The 17901-nt window shown below is 43.2% G+C and overlaps 1 protein-coding gene across 1 annotated transcript in view; it reads left to right on the forward strand.

Annotated features, from left to right (window-relative positions):
• The window catches only part of LOC137653493 (uncharacterized), a 94888-nt gene that overhangs the window by 66985 nt on the left and 10002 nt on the right, over positions 1 to 17901 (forward strand). Inside the window, exon 8 of the mRNA XM_068386942.1 lies at positions 7326 to 7499. Coding sequence (XP_068243043.1) covers positions 7326 to 7499 — 174 coding nt within the window. The remainder of the gene's footprint in view (positions 1 to 7325; positions 7500 to 17901) is intronic.

Here is a 17901-nt window from a genome sequence, read left to right on the forward strand (position 1 = left end):
AGAGAGAGAGAGAGAGAGAGAGATAGAGACGGAGGGAGAAAGAGGATAAACGTTTCATTCAAGCCTGCCAGGCGTACGAGTAACGTCGTTATCGTTTTTGCTTTTCTCCCTAGTCTCTTTAGGGGAAGAAACTAAACGTTTCTAGAGTGATCTAGTGTTTAGTCTCTTTCCAGCCACTGAATTATCTTTCATTAGATTTTTCTGTTACATTGTAATTCTGTTTTCGCAATTACTAACTTTTGAGAAAGGATAGAATTGCGTGTTTCAGGTACAAACCACTTAAAGTTTCGAGTTCAGTGAAATAAGTGCAAACAGAAATCAAAGTGATAAGTGATTAGCGCAAATTATGTCAGTGTTGTGCGTGAGGGTACTTTTGTGCGCGCCAGTCGTCCTCCCAGTCCGGGACCTCTTGCAAGCTCCCAAGCCCAGGGGAGAAGCAATGTCGAAGGGCATAAGGGTTCAGCAGGCCTTGATCGGCGCACAGAAGTATCCTCGGTGGTTGTGGGCGTGTCTTACCGAGACCGTCACTCCCACCCGCAGACGATTGAGCCCTTATTTTGCTCGTCTGCAGAAGAGATTTAGGGGAGAAAATAAAGGCAGAGTAACGCTGGTCTCAGGTCTCAAGACCTCTTAAACGTAAAGTCCAGACCTATGCCAGACGTACGAAGTTAAAGTTCAACAACCCGGATGCAGTCATTGGGTTAGCTCTGACTCTCCTCAGTCTTCAGTTGAATACACTCCGCCTAAGAGGAGTAAGGTTCTGCCGCAACAGATCTCTGCTGTTAAGGCTTTACCTCAGCAGACCTTAGTGTCTGCCGACCCCAAGTTGACTCTACTGCAGTCCATGCAGTCACAACTTTCGGTCTTGATGCGTGAGTGTCGGGCTGAGAGTGTTGCGCCTCCGCCTACACTCCCCCCGCCTATGCTCGCTCCGCCTGATCGCAGTACCACCTGCCAGGCGTACGATGTTGTGGACTCTACTACAGTCCATGCAAGCACAGCTTTCGGACTTGATGCGTGAGTGTCGGGCTGAGAGTGTTGCTCCTCCGCCTCCGCCTACACTCCCTCCACCTACACTCGCTCCGCCTGATCGCAGTACCACCTGCCAGGCGTACGATGTTGTGGACTCTTCTACAGTCCATGCAAGCACAGCTTTCGGACTTGATGCGTGAGTGTCGGGCTGAGAGTGTTGCTCCTCCGCCTCCGCCTACACTCCCTCCACCTACACTCGCTCCGCCTGATCGCAGTACCACCTGCCAGGCGTACGATGTTGTGGACTCTACTACAGTCCATGCAAGCACAGCTTTCGGACTTAATGCGTGAGTGTCGGGCTGAGAGTGTTGCTCCTCCGCCTCCGCCTACACTCCCTCCGCCTACGCTCGCTCCGCCTGATCGCAGTACCACCTGCCAGGCGTACGATGTTGAGCCACGTGCTGAGTTTGCTGTTCCCTGTGGTGTTCAGCCTCCGCCTTCCTTAAGGCAACCTTTACAATGGGATCAGGAGGATTATACCTCTCTTCCTCCGCCTCCACTTGCTGCTCCACCAGTGATGCAACACTCGGTTGAGGTACAACAACCTCTCCCGTCCATGAGTCAGTCTCCTCAGCTCTCGCTGCAGCGAGCTCAACCCTCCACAAGGCAAGCACCACAACACCTTAGCCTTGCGCCTCAGGAGCCTCAGCTTGCGAGACATTTACCTTGTTCTGCGCAGCCTCTTCCTCATCGCGCTCCGCTCACACCACAGGAACTGGAACTTGCTACTCCGCTTCCGCCAACCGCTCAGCAAGCGCAACCCTTGGGTTCAACCACTCATGCTAGGAGTCAGCCTCCTCCACCCATGCGCCTTCCTTCTGCTTGTCTTTTATTCAGCCTTTGCAGACTGAGCCTCAGGTGTTCCCTCAACAGAGTCTTGAAGAGGAAACCACAACTATTGTTGTTCCAGCTCGTTCTGACTCTGCTGTTCAGCATACCTTACCTCCATTTTCAAACCATGGCAAAAATATGAATCATGAGTTATGAATGTAAGGTAAACATTATGTTGATTTTTAAACCCCATGCAAGCATACATAAAGCACTCTAGCACTGGTCATGGAATTTCTGAGAAATGTTAAACGCCATGCACACGCTCTGCTTTCCTTATACAGCATGCTCTGCATACAGCATGCTCTGCATTCAACATGCTCTGCATACAGCATGCTCTGCATTCAGCATGCTCTGCATACAACATGCTCTGCATACAGCATGCTCTGCATTCAGCATGCTCTGCATACCACATGCTCTACATACAGCATGCTCTGCATACAGCATACTCTGCATACATCATGCTCTGCATAGCTTACCGCATGCTTCTCAGTCACACATCTTGAGTTGTTGCCAACTCACTAGACTGTCAAGCAGTTTCATAACGTTGCCTTCTAGTCTGCTGCTTTTGCACCAGTGAACCCTCACTCAGAGAACTTAGCTTTTCTAGGATAAGGTCCCTGTAGATGAGAAAGTTCTTTTCTCCCTCCTTCTGATATTTCCTTGAGGACTCTGTCATTTGGAGGGAGCCTTTAGCTGCATAACCTCTTATGGACTTTTATTTAAGCATAACAGGCTTCCAGGGAAGGTAATGGTTCCACTTCAGTCGCTAATCCCGTCTGTTACCACACCTGCTCCCATAGACCTTGAGCTGTGTTGCATGACATGCAGTCCAAGCTTAGTCCTTGTTAGAGGATTTTTTGTTTACGGAGTCAATGTGTCACGGGGAAGACGTTCAACAACCAACAGAAGTGACTTGTTGTGACGCAGTGCGGCAACCTCAGCAACCCGTTAAGGAGTTGTCTGTACGACCCAGACAGTCTAGACAGATTCGGGTTGTCACTGTACTTCCTCGCTTGCCCATGATTGACAGTTCACAGACTGTGCAGCAGTATCATGATCTTGTGTCCGGCTCCGTCAGACGACTGGCTTTTAAGAGCTCCCACAAGTCGTCGCTGTCTGGAGATTTTCAAATGGACTATGGATCTGACCAAGGAACTGGGCCTCCTGGTCAATTTTGAGGAGTCTCAGCTCGTTCCATCCCAGACCATTGTCTCCTTGGGTATGGATCTTCAGAGTCGAGCTTTTCGGACTTTTCCGTCGGCCCCAAGGATCTTCCAAGCCCTAGAATGCATCCAGAGCATGCTGAGAAGGAACCGATGCTCAGTCAGGTAGTGGATGAGTCTAACAGGGACACTTTCATCGCTGGCCCTGTTCATCGTGTTAGGGAGACTCCACCTCCCCCCCCCTTCAGTATCATCTAGCTGCTCACTGGATAAAGGACATGACGCTAGAGACGGTCTCAGTTCCTATTTCCGAAGAGAGGTCTTCTCTCGCGTGGTGTAAGAACAGCTTTCTTCTCAAGGAAGGCTACCTTTGGCTGTTCAGAAACACGACCGCCGTCTCCTCTCGGACGCATCAGACACGGGCTGGGGTGCGACTTTGGACGGACAAGAATGCTCGGGAACATGGAATCAGGAGCAAAGGACACTTCACATCATTTGCAAGAAGTTGTTGGCGGTTATTCTGGCCTTGATAAACTTCAAGTCCCTCCAGCTTAACAAAGTGGTGGAGGTGGACTCTGACAACACCACAGCCCTGGCTTACATCTTCAAGCAGGGAGGGACTCTTTCGTGGAAGTTGTTCTAGATCGCAAGGGACCTACTCATCTGGTCTTTAGATCAAAAGCTAACTGGTAACGAGGTTCATTCAGGGCGGTATGAATGTCATGGCAGATCACCTCAGACGGAAGGGTCAGGTCATCCCCACAGAGTGGACCCTTCTCAAGAATGTTTGCAACAGACTTTGGGCCCTGTGGGGTCAGCCAACCATAGATCTGTTCACTACCTCGATAACCTAGAGACTCCTGTTGTATTGTTCTCCGATTCCAGACCCAGCAGCAGTTCACGTGGATGCTTTTCTGCTGGATTGGTTCCATCTCGACCTGTATGCATTCCCGCCGTTCAAGATTGTCAACAGAGTACTTCAGAAGTTCTCCTCTCACTAAGGGACACGGCTGACGTTGGTTGGCTCCGCTCTGGTCCGCGAGAGAATGGTTCTTAGAGGTACTGCAATGGCTGGTCGACATTCCCAGGACTCTTCCTCTAGGAGTGAACCTTCTAAGTACCTCACGTAAAGAAGGTACACCCAATCCTCCACGCTCTTCGTCTGACTGCCTTCAGACTTTCGAAAGACTCTCAAGAGCTAGGGGCTTTTCGAAGGAGGCAGCCAGAGCGATTGCCAAAGCAAGGAGAACATCCACTCTCAGAATCTATCAGTCTCAAGGGGAAGTCTTCCGTAGCTGGTACAAGACCAATGCAGTTTCCTCAACCAGTACCACTGTAACCCAGATTGCTGACTTCCTGTTATATCTAAGGAAAGTAAGATCCCTTTCAGCTCCTACGATCAAGGGTTACAGAAGTATGTTGGCAGCGGTTTTCCGCCACAGAGGCTTGGATCTTTCCACCAACAAAGATCTACAGGACCTCCCTAGGTCTTTTGAGACCTCAAAGGAACGTCGGTTGTCCACTCCAGGCTGGAATCTAGACGTGGTCCTAAGGTTCCTTATGTCATCAAGATTTGAACCTCTCCAATCAGCCTCTTTTTAGGACCTCACATTAAAAACTCTTTTCCTCGTGTGCTTGACAACAGCTAAAAGAGTAAGTGAGATCCACGCCTTCAGCAGGATCATTGTTTTCACATCTGAAACGGCTACATGTTCCTTACAGCTCGGTTTTTGCTAAACGAGCTTCCTTCACGTCCTTGGCCTAAGTCGTTCGAGATCCCAAGCCTGTCCAACTTGGTGGGGAATGATCTGAAGAGAGTACTTTGCCCAGTTAGAGCTCTTAGGTACTATCTAAAAAGGTCTTAACCTTTACAAGGACAATCAGAAGCCTTATAGTGTGCTATCAAGAAACCTTCTTTTCCAAGTTCTAAGAACTCAGTTTCTTACTATTCAGGCTTCTGATTAGAGAAACACATTCTCATCTGAAGGAAGAAGACCTTGCTTTGCTGAAGGTAAGGACACATGAAGTGGGAGCTGTGGCTACTTCAGTGGCCTTCAAACAGAACCATTCTCTGCAGAGTGTTATGGATGCAACCTATTGGAGAAGCAAGTCAGGGTTCGCATCATTCTATCTCAAAGATGTCCAGTCTCTTTACGAGTACTGCTACACCCTGGGACCATTCGTAGCAACGAATGCAGTAGTAGGCGAGGGCTCAGCCACTACATTCCCATAATCCCATAACCTTTTAACCTTTCTCTTGAATACTTTTTATGGGTTGTACGGTCGGCTAAGAAGCCTTCCACATCCTTGTTGATTTGGCGGGTGGTCAATTCTTTCTTGAGAAGCGCCGAGGTTAAAGGTTGTGATGAGGTCCTTTAGTATGGGTTGCAGCCCTGTATACTTTAGCACCTTTGAGTTGATTCAGCCTCCCAAGAGGAACGCTGCGCTCAGTAAGGAAGACGATCTTATTAAAGGCAGAGTAACGGTTCAAGTCGACTTCCTTACCAGGTACTTATTATTTCATTGTTATTGTGGATAACTGATTATATGAAATACGGGATACTTAGCTATCCTTTAGTCTTGTACACTGGTTTTTCACCCACCCCCCTGGGTGTGAATCAGCTACATGATTATCGGGTAAGTTTAATATTGAAAAATGTTATTTTTATTAGTAAAATAAATTTTTGAATATACTTACCCGATAATCATGATTTAATCGACCCTCCCTTCCTCCCCATAGAGAACCAGTGGACCGAGGAATAATTGAGGAGGTGTCAACAAGAAGTACTTGAGTACCTGGCCACAGGTGGCGCTGGTAAATACACCCCCTTCTAGTATTGTGATAGCTGGCGTATCCCTCCATAGAATTCTGTCGGGCAACGGAGTTGACAGCTACATGATTATCGGGTAAGTATATTCAAAAATTTATTTTACTAATAAAAATAACATTTTTCCTGAGCTGTAGGTGTATAGCATTCTTGCAAACCTTTGGTGTAGAGCTCAGCAAGTTTTACCACTATGAAATCTCCTCCATCTATTATTAAATCAATTAATAGGCCATCTTCTGCTGCTTTGCCTCTTTCCATGCCTTTTAATGTTTTATTTACTTCTATTGTGACGTTTGATACCGGCTCAGGTGTTTCATTAGTTCTATTGGTGAAGTTATTTCTTATATCACTATTGTATAACATTGTATAAAAATCCTCTGCAATTTTAGTCACCATTTCTATCGTTGATATTTCCATTATCATCCTTTAAAGCAAACATATGTAGGCACCCTGTTCCAAGTCTTCTTTTCATCAATTTGATGCTTTTTCCTGTCTTTAGTGTTTCCTTAATTTTGGTTTGAGTGTGTTCACAAATATCTTGGGTTTTTAGTATTGTTTATTGTTTTGGATAGCTCTGCTAATTCTATTTTATCTCTTGGTTTTTACCCTCATTTCCAAACATTTCTTTATTAGGTTTTTGGTCTTTTATGATAGTTTTCCTTGACTTTGTTTTGGAAGTTTTCCACCTGTCTCTTATGCTGATTCCAATACAAATTATGTCAAATTACTGTTCATTTCTTCTTAACTTGCTTCCATTTCATCATGTAGCTGGGAGTACCTATTTTGTATTGCAGAGCTAAACTCATAATTTTTTCCTATTACAGGAGTGTTTTATTTTTTTTCTTAAAATTAATTTTTGTCTTTCATTAGATCTATGCAAATGTTGTTTCTCACCATTATATGATTGCTTGACTTTAACACTTACATCTTTAACCAAATTGACTTTTTCACTGAGAATAAAATCTATCTAATTTCTCAATTTGGGCTTCTCTTGACTTTTAACGTGTTTAACACTTACATCTTTAACTAAATTGACTTCTTCACTGAGAATAAAATCTATCTAATTTCTCAATTTGGACTTCTCTTGACTTTAATGTGTTTAACACTTACATCTTTAACTAAATTGACTTTTTCACTGAGAATAAAATCTAATTTCTAAATTTGGGCTTCTCTTGACTCTTAACGTGTTTTACACTTACATCTTTAACTAAATTGACTTTTTCACTGAGAATAAAATCTATCTAATTTCTCAATTTGGGCTTCTCCATGTCCATTTTCTATTTTCCTTTTTTATGAAAGAAGGTGTTCATGATTTCAAGATATTTTCTTCCAGCAAATTCTGCAAGCATGTCTCGTCTCTCGACCTTGTTTACAAGTTGTAATCATCTGTAGGTTGAATTCTTTTTTCTTTTACAGTGCATTCAAGGAAAAAATAGCTTTATTATTACCAGTTTTGTTTTACTTATTTCAGGCCTCAGCATGTGTTTGGAAGGACAGGTCTTGGACATGAAGGTGAACAAGGAGTAACTAAAATGTTCAAGAATAAAATCAGGGCCATGTTACAAGATTATTTACGGGGTAGTGATATGAATGACCTTGCTTTTTCACCTCTGTTTTCCAAAGAACAGCGAGCAGAAATTCACAAGTAAGTATTGAGATATTTGTACAGTAATCACTTTTTATCCCTTTAATTTATGGAAAAAATTGTCATCACTGGACTTCACTGCAACCTCGTGTTTGGTTGTCGCAAAGGTAGAGGTAGAAGAAGTGAATGTTGGCAGCATCATAGGGGCTTAATATTTCTTGATAGTCTTACTCAAAGTGATACTTATCTTTTGTATTACAACAGTATTTAGAATTATAAACATCAGTTACCTGTTTCTCATTGATTATTGTATGGAACATCACTCTTCTTAGTCTGTCAAGATATATGAATACTTTGTTGGTATTAATAAATCATTTAAAATTTTTCTTTAGCTTGTTGACCAATGTCTGAAATTATTCTGCATTTTTAAATATTTCCTATTCACTACAAGTACTGTTCCCCCTGACTTTCTCAACCCCCAAGAATGGGGAACAGTATTTGTAGTGAATAGGAAATATTTAACGATGCAGAATAATTTCAGACTTTGGTCAACAAGCTAAAGAAAAATTTTAATTGATTTAATAATACCAACATAGTATTCATATATCTTGACAGACTAAGAAGAATGAAGTTCCATACAATAATCCATGAGAAACAGGTAACTACTACTTCTTTGTCAACATTGACCACACATAAAAGTGGGAGAAGATGCAGATAAAGAAGAAGTTACCTGTTTCTCATGGATTATTGTATGGAACTTCACTCTTCTTAGTCTGTCAAGATATATGAATACTATGTTGGTATTATTAAATCATTTAATAAAATTTTTCTTTAGGTTGTTGACCAATGTTTGAAATTAATCTGCATTGTTAAATATTTCCTATTCGCTACAAGTACTGTTTCCCATTCTTGGGAGTTGAGAAAGTCAGACCCCATTATGGTGGTTGTCTTCACTGTAGAATATGAAACTAAGAATGTTGTAATCCAACAAGAATACACAAAAGTTCTTGAATACTTCCTTTTTAAAGAAATTACTTTGACAGGTTCTAGTTGACTTGTAGAAGTAAGTTTGTTGGACTGAATTTTATAGACTGCAGTGTTCAGCAAGTTTCATGGTTATTACCGAATAGAGGAAGCTTTTTTCCTTGATACACAGTTATTAAAAATAGGCTTGGGCTAGAAATACAAATCCACATAAAATCTTACTGGTTCAACCAATTTCAGGGCCATTTCTGGGTAGAGGAAGTTTTTTTTCCCTTGATAATAAAAAGGCCATGCCTAGATATTAGAGTCCAAAGAAAACCTTTCTTGTTTATCCCTAAAATTGTTATCCCTAGAATTTCTGGATAAGTAAGCATTAACTTTGTATATTGCAAAAAAAAAAAATTTGTATTCCACAATGAACTCTCAACCATTGCATCTTGCATTCCTTTAGTTCTAATTTGGTATTCAGTACTAAGCATTAGTTATTTGTAAGGTCCTAGTGGTGATGAATTTCCTCTGCTACCTGGTTCACATAAAAAGAAGACATGTTTGTTCCATCACTAAATACAAACCATTTTGCTCTTTATAGGGAACATACTTCCAGTAAAGCTGGAAACTAACCATAAGAATTTTAGCGTGGTATAACTGTCCATTGCTAGTTAGCGAGGAGGGGGTTAGTACTGTACCGTCTACCCTGCTCACACATACACCTGTACCATATCGCCGCTTTTGCTTTTGGCTCGTAGGTGTGAGGACATTTCGTTCTCTCTGTTAACTAACTGGCCTTGATTTTTCTTGTTCTGGAGATCTTGTGTTTTAGGGTTCCATTGTAATGGTTTGCAGACTGGCCATAGGTAGCACCCAAACTGCCTAGTGTCCGAATGCCGACCACAACCCAATGTTCATTACACAAAAAATATACAACGGTGAAATACCCAAAAATCTAAGTAACAGGTCAATAGAACGGAGCACTGGGCTAGAATCTTACTTCCTTCCTAAATTCCCTTTCCTTGGGCTAGCTGGATTAACATGTAAGATGACCGTTGATTCATTTCTGGGAAATTAGCAGAATTTATATAGCTCTATATTCTTTAGGTAAGATGGTTTCAAACTTGGGTAAAGAAATGTCCGAACTTTAGGTGAAAGGGAAAGAATTTTTTAACTGATAACGGGACACAGTGTGGGAGGAAAAAATTATGATAAATAATTTATTAGAAAGATTAAAAAAAAAAACAGTGGCTAAGAAAGGGACATCATGGTGTAAGGAACTAGAATAAATGTGTCTTCATAAAAACAAAAAAATATTTATTTGTAAATGAAACAAAAAATCATTAACATTGTTTTGTCAATTCAAATAATCAATTAAAGGCAAAATTAGCATCCCTTTACACTCCAGCCTCAAGATAAGATAAACAAAAGAAATGACCACTTCAGAATAGTCTTACTGTATATTGTACAAGCAAGAGAAAAATGCGAAGTTACCATGCAAGAAATACCACTACACAGTTACAAAACGCAACTTTAAAATCCTAACAAGACCATGACTATAGAACCCGAGGATTTGAAAGACTTAGAAATATTAGGATTCTCAACATAGTCAGCCTTCAAAACAAAAGAAATATTACTACAGAACTAAGCTTAAAGGAGAACCCCGCAACAATCTGGTTTTATGACATCTGTAATGACCAGTAATAAACTTGAACACTTACTACCTAATGAACCATCTATAAAGAACATATAACTGAAAAATACTGTACTGCAATAATTTTCCCTCAAAGCAACACTGTCCGCCTCAATATTCTGTCCACCGTCAGGCTGCAAAGTCACTTAAACTGTCCTAAATTCTGAACAGTATGGCCGCATACGATGCCGTGCAGGTCACTGTGGGCCCACAATAGCAATGTCTGAAAATCTCCAATTGTAAACCTGCACTGTGATAATGTTCTGTGTCATCAAAGATTTTTTTTTTTTTTTCACCACCAGTAGTGCGTAAACCTTTCCTTCTTGGAAAGGGTTTTGATACTGTATTTCTGGAACATTTCAGACTAAACTCTTACACTGTCACTCTCTTCCTAACAACTGAATTCACTTCTGGGGCCCAAGACCAGATAGGCCATTTCAATAGCTCCTGTGAACTAATAATGTCTATGACACACTCATATAACAACACAGTAGCATACTTCTAGTTAAAAGGCAAGATAATATGAATACAGAGCAGCATTACAGACCACTACACACTGGTAACAGGCAATAAACCACATTCATAATGTTTTAGGTACAGTACAGTACTTGACGATTACTCCTAATTTCCCTTTTGGGTGAAGGGGGCTGCTGTCATTGGCTGGAAAGATATAACAACAGATTAAGGCACTTTTTTTTGGAAGGAGGGACTTGAGAGCTACAAAAAAAAAAAAAAAAAAAAAAAAAATAATAGCATGTTTCATAACATACCACCAACAAAGCTTTCTTAGACACAAACCACTTTTTTATTCCATTCCCCCCCATTAGCCCTCAAGCCCATCCAAAAAATGCCTCGTAACTGACAGCAACACCCCACACTAACTGTACATTCAGTGAAAAAAAATTTTCCTTGCAAAAATAAATTCAGTAAAAAGGTAGGATGATGAAAAGATTTAATTCATCATCCGTCCCTTCAGATACAAATCAATTTATATGAATTTACATTCGGTACAATACATTATTTCACAATTTACTAATATAACAAAAAGAAATAGGAATAGACAATAAACTACCTTTCAAACACAATGGAGTTACAGTACTTAAAAACACAAAATTAGATTATTGTCTATTCCTCCCAACAATGCTCCAATGATATACAATATAATAAATTTCATTATTTACAGGAAACATTTCAGTATTACAGGTATACAGTCATGATCTATCAAGAAAAAAATTACATTCATTGTAGTCCAAAATCAATTTAAAAGAATACAAAACTCATTCATTTTGGACTACAGGTATTACAGGATAATCAAAATTTATTGAATCTATTATAACTGTCACGGTCAAGGTCAATTTGCAGTACAACAATTACAGAAACCGTGACTAAATATAGATTTCCTCACAGAACGTGTCCCATTCTCAGCCTTTGATCTACCCCAAGGTGGGAATTAAAACATGACTAATAATATTAATAAAAAAAAAAAACTTCCTTTAAAACTGTACAAAGATTAATTCAGTGGGAGATTTATAGTTCTTCTGAGTCTCAAAATTCTGTCTCGGGACATGCGCCAGGATTCAGCAATCTGCTGGTGAGCCATATTAATTTCTCGGAGCACCGGAGACAGGCTAAGCCGGCGACTCTCCAGGTACAGGCTGGGTGTCTTTAAAGGATCGATAACCTCGCATAACAGTTGGTATTTGCGGGTGATCGACATTCTTTGAGGTAAACCAGAGACAGAATCTGTAGACTCAGAAGAGGACAATAAAAATCCCAAAAAATCTGGCGATGACTCAGGGCAAATACCAAAGTTGTGTTTCGGGCGACCCAAACAGTATTGTAGCGTTCAGGTTAGATACACCTGACTGTGCAACTTCAGCCTTGAGTTGTGACCGGTGTTTTAATATACCATCAGAATGTCAGAAAGGGTTTGAATTCTGAGGTGACTCAGGAATGAAGGATGGTTCCCTCTCTGTAGTATTCATCTGGTCAGTGAGACGAGGTCTCCACTCCAGGACGTGAGGCTGAACTAAAGGTAGGTCAAGAACAGGACCTTTTGACCTAGTCCATGGGGGACTAAATCCACTACAGTAGAGGTGGGATCTTCAGGCGACAGTCGGTCGTCACAATTGGGTGGCAAAAAGCCGAGAAAGTCATAATCAGGATGAATAGACACTGCCGATTCAGAAACAGGGCTTTCTACAGTAGCAGGCCTTGACCAATCTGGACTGGAACTCTTGGAACCAACAGAAAGTAGTTCCAATAATGGAATACTGGAAACTTCCCCGAATTCCCGACTCCCTGGAGGATGAACGACACCTTCCTCTCGAAAAGAAGAGGCTAAGAACTGGGACGTTGGAAGTTTACCAGTCCCAGAAATCCCCGTAGCTCACGCACAGTGGTCGGATTAGGGAAGTCCTCCACTTTCTGGATGTATTCTGGTAGTTTACGCATACCAGAACATCCAACCAGATGACGAAGATACTGGACCTCTGCTTGAACCCAAGAACACTTCCCGAATTTTATCTTGAGTCCGTGCTTCTGGAGAGTAGCCAAAACTCGTTCTACCAGTTTCAGGTGTTCCTCGAAAGAAGTCCCAAGTATCAAGATGTCATCAATGTAGACAACCATCTTGGCTTTTGGGAACTCTTGGAGAATACTCTGCATTTCTCTCTGGAACACTTCAGGTTCCTTTTTCAGTCCAAACGATAAGCGTCTGAACTGCCAGTGTCCAAAGGCGGTAGAGAAAGCTGTGTATTCTTTACTGTCCTCTGCCAACGGTAACTGGTAGTATCCACGAACCAGGTCAAGGGTTGTAAAGTATTTGACTCCTTGAAGTCCAAATACAGCATCGGCCATGTTAGGCATTGGGAACTTATCAGAGACAGTCACCTTATTCAGTCTACGGCAGTCCACACACAACCGTATACTATTGTCCTTTTTTCGGACTGGAACAATGGGTGAAGACCAAGGAGAGATGCTGGGTTCAATAATACCCAGTTCATGCAACTCCTTGCATTGTTTCTTGATGGCATCGGCGACGGGCTTGGCAAACCGTCGAACTCTCTGATAAATGGGCGTCTCGTCATACAGGTGGATGCGTATTGGTGTGCTTGAGCACTCTCCCACATCATCATCACCAGTACTGATGACCGGATGATGACTTCGAAGCATTTGAAAAAACTGGTCCCTCTGAGAAGGATCCAGTTCGTCGGACTTAGAAAGATTGTCTATCTCTTCCAATACGGTCGGTTCAGGAGTCAGGTCACACTCCTGTGCTATCAGGCAGGAGAGAGGAGCATCCACCATTGCCATGGTGAACACCTTCCCCAAGAGATCGCCCTTCTTGATCTTGGCAGTTTCTTCAGATGAACCCTTGATTAAAACTGAGGCTTTTCCATCTTTCAGTTCAAGGATGTCAGGGATTGCTGTAACTTTCCTTGACAGACCAGGGGTTATGATGTCGCCATCATAATACATTTCCGGCCAACAGTTGGTCGGACAAGCAGGGCACCTAAAAGAGGTGTTAAAGTCCCTTAGGGAAGTTTACAGTAATCGGAACAAGTACTGGCTCAATACTGGCAATCCTTATTGAATCGGCTGCGTGGACCTCAAGTGCGTAAAGCACTTGCTGGCAACAGGCTCCACGTATCGGGACATAATACTCTCAAAGAGGCTCTTGGGGAGTACTGCCAACGCTCAGCCGATTTCGGGCTCCGTCAACTATCACCCCATTTGCTCTCAAGAACTGCTAACCAAGCACTACGTGCTCAGCCATAGTTCCTGAAGGCACTACATGGAACACACTTGGGGCGAATGTCATTCCATGCAGTATAGGGGTCAACAGTACAGTACCTAAGGTCTTAGGTCCTGTTTGCCCTAAACCCTTCAGACCAATGGTGTTGGGTACCATCTGCAGCTGGTAATATTGTAGGTTGACCTCAGCTCCGGAGTCAATGAGTGCATCCAATGCTCCCGATGGAAATTCAGACATGGTCACTGAGACAACCATGAGTGGTACAGGAGCCAACTGCGCCAGGTTAACCCTATGAAGGGTTTTTAATACTGCCTCAATTCCTGCTTCCTCCCTGGAGAAGTCAGTTGGAGAAGCTCTGGACAATGTCGAGGACAGGTTATCACTGGCCAATCCTGAAGAAGCCATTGGAGGTGCAATGACCTTTTCAGGTTGAGGGGTAACCTTGGAAGTCGAGATTTCCGAGGCTGCCACCAGATACTAGGAGCATGCACCCTAGCACTCACACCCTCCTTAGATGTAGCCCCATCTTCTACATCGAAGGCCTGGTGTTTAAAGCCCTATGATACCCCTCAGTTCTTGTCTTTCTGGGCTTTGCTCTCTTGCTCTTCTTCTTCACAGTCCGAGAAGGAGCACTGCACTCGCTCCCACTTCGGGTCTCCCAGCTACTGGCTGATCCAGAATAGGACGATGGGGTCGGAGTAGCACTAACCGGTACTGCTCTCCACCTTGAAGGAGTCTGGACAGAGATGGTCTCCCTCCCAGGACTGTGGGTATTAGCTGTCTTCTGGAGAGGTGATCTACTTATAAGCGGCGCCTGTCGTCCACACTGTGCTACATGATGGTTCGCCAAGCCACAGCGTAAGCACAAGTTGAGGCGTCTGCGACACTCGTCCATAAGGTACCCTGATTTTCGGCACCATGCACAGTACCTTCTCTGGAATTGAGGAGATCTATCCTTGGTGCACGATGGTGGCAGGCACACTTCCACAGATGCAGGTTTGGGGACAGGTCGAGGAGGAGTGCGTGAATATGCTCTGTCAGGTCCAGGTGAACAGCTGGGGGCAGCCATGACAACCCTGTCGGCATACGAGCCGGGCCATGACTGTCCCACACGTCTGATGGCCAAATCCTCTGCCTTCTGGCCTCACTGACGGGATGCCTTGTCTAGAACACTCAACAGGTGTAAAAAATCCTGACAAGTGGCCTGACGGCCAGCGGAGACATTAATGGTGGCCAGAGACTTCCAGCCAATTTGCAGCTTTGCTCGGAAGTTCTGAGGAGCTTCCGCCTAAGCTCCCTCCAGTCCAAACTACGGCGAGGATAGGCCGACCTGTACAGGGGGGCCAACCAGACGACGCATATTTTCAGCAGTTCGACCTCACCACAGGTGGCACTGCTGAACTGGGCCTTCCTGCTTGCATCACGCCTCTCTCGGGCTTCTCGGAACCAGTCGAGGAGGCGTTCCTTCATGTCGGGGTATGAGATGTCGGGACCCCCCATGGCTGAAAACGCCTCCTGGATTTCTCCCTTTAGAAACTTCCCGAGATCAACAGTCCACCGACCAGAGCTTCCTGCAGGTGTACTTATTCGCACAGTAGGCCTCGAAATCCCTTAGGAATCGGGCAAAACTCTGGCCAGTTTCCAGCTGGAAGATTCCAGGCTTGGGGTTCCTCCTGGAGTCGAGGACCTTAAGCAGATCAGACAGACTGCATTCTGTCTGGAGGGACTGGACGTGGTCGGTGGAGACAGTGTCATCTGAGGTGACAGTGAGGTAGGAGCTGGAAGTGTCACTACCAGAATCTTCACTGGTAGACTCATGTGATGATGACATCATTTTGGGTATGGTTGATCTGGTGGTGTCCTTGGCCTGGCATTTCCGCTTTGGGATAGCCCCTGTCTGGGCAAGAACTGCCTCAGCAGTAGCTGCTGGAGACTTATCTGGCCTACTGGCTTCAGCCGGATTGTCCAGGAACTGCTCCCCTAGTCTACTGGCTGCAGGCTCTGGTGGACTAACGGGGTTAGTTGCCGGAACATCTCTCTCTCTCGGATCTCATTTTCTGATTGCCTCTTGCATGATTTCTCATCCTGTTCTCTATTTTGATGTGGTCTTCAATATTTTGGCTTCGTTATTTGTTCCTCTTTTGTGCCCTAGTAGTTACTCTTATTACTGCACCTCTAGAGAAGGCATCAGCTACCTTGTTAGCTTTGCTTTCTATGAGGTCAAACCCCTTTATATTAAACTCTAACAATCTTTCAATCCATCTCGCTTTTCTAGATATCAAGTCACCTTTTTAAAATAAATCACATAAGGGGCGATGATCGCTTTGCAAATCAATCGGCTGACCTAATAAAAAGAACCGATGCCTCTCTAGAACCCAAAGAATCGCTAATGCCTCTCGATCGAATGTACTATATTTCTTTTCTGCCCCTTTTCATGCCCTAGAAGCAAAACAAATGGGTCGCTGTCTACTTCTATCATCTTGTTGAGAAATTACGCCATCAATAGCTGTGCTACTTGCATCTGTTGTCACTAAAAATGAGCGATCAAATCTAGGATATGTGAGTAAGTCATTGCTAGTTATGGCAGCTTTGAAATGATTAAAGGCCCTTTCTTCTTCCTCTTCCCAATTTATTACTTTTTGTTTCTTTAAAGCATCTAAGGGTCTTGGTATCTCTCCAAAACCTCGTATGAATTTACGTTAATACCCAGCGAGCCCAAGGAAACCAGCTACTTCCTTAAGGGTACGTGGCCTGGGGAAATCTTTAATAGCTTCTAATTTACTGGGGCAGGGTTGGATACCTTCTGGGGTTATTATATGACCCAAAAATTTGACCTGTTTACAGAAAAATTTGCTCTTTGACAAAATTATTTTTATCCCAATGTTTCTAAAACTTTTTGAATATTATTATGTTCTCCGGCCATTTTCCCTGTAATTATGATGTCGTCTAAATAAATACATTATAGCTAATTAAGGCGGACAAAACTGCCATCATTACTCTTGAAAAATTACTTGGAGCATTTATAACACCGAAAGGAAGAAAAACTGAAATAGTTGATCGTTAGCTATAAATACTGTTTTACATTTACTGTCTTCCTGAATGGGTATTTGATAGTATCCAGATTTTAAATCGATAGTACTAAAATATTTTATCTATCCTGTACCATCACAAGTAATTTTTTGATCGAGGGCAGTGGAAATGCATTATCCTTTGTGACTGCATTCAACTTCCTATAATCAACACAATCTTACCGAGCCATCCTTTTTCCTAACAGCTACAATTGAAGCCTAGGGAGATTAGCTCTACTCGATTATCTCTTGTTCCCTTAATTTACTAATTTCCCTTTCTATCTCTCCCTGGAAATGAATGGGTACCTTATAAGGCCTTGACCTATAGGTTCCGCCTGCCCAGTTTCAGTGCTAAAGGGGAATCGATTAATGTTATATCAGCTCTGTTCTCTTCTATCTCTGAGTAGCCCTCTAAGACTATTCTATCATTTTCCCCAAAAATGTATAATTTATTACCCAAAATAAAATCTAACCCCAGTATAGCCTCGATTGCTGGAATTCCCAAGGTGGGCAACACAAAAAATTCATGTGTAAACTTCACACATCCCACCTTAATGTTGACGATCATCGTATGCCTTGCCTGCAGTTTATTTCCTCTTAACGTGTCGAGGATGATGGATGCCGCTGACTATAGTGGGTTTGAGGAGATTCCTTTTTCAATATGGGAAACGCTGGCTCCTGTGTCGATCAGCGCTCGAATGGACTTACCTGATAGGCCAATCTTAATTGCTAACATTCCTCGCCGCCCATTAGGATATGTGGGGCACGAACCAACGACCTTGTTTGCATACCGCTGCCCCCTTCTCCTGTCCCTAGTGCTGCGGGGGTGAGGTCGGGGGTACCAAGGGAGGCCCCAGTCCCTCTTGCCGCTGCCTCGACTGCTGCTTCTGCTGTCAATTGGGGGGAGCATCAATCTCCCCTGTCTCACCCTTCGTCTGTTTCCTTTTGCTCGGATGTTGGGTGAGGGGTGGT

Source organism: Palaemon carinicauda, chromosome 14 (genome assembly GCF_036898095.1).
Source record: "Palaemon carinicauda isolate YSFRI2023 chromosome 14, ASM3689809v2, whole genome shotgun sequence".
Lineage (NCBI taxonomy): Eukaryota > Metazoa > Arthropoda > Malacostraca > Decapoda > Palaemonidae > Palaemon > Palaemon carinicauda.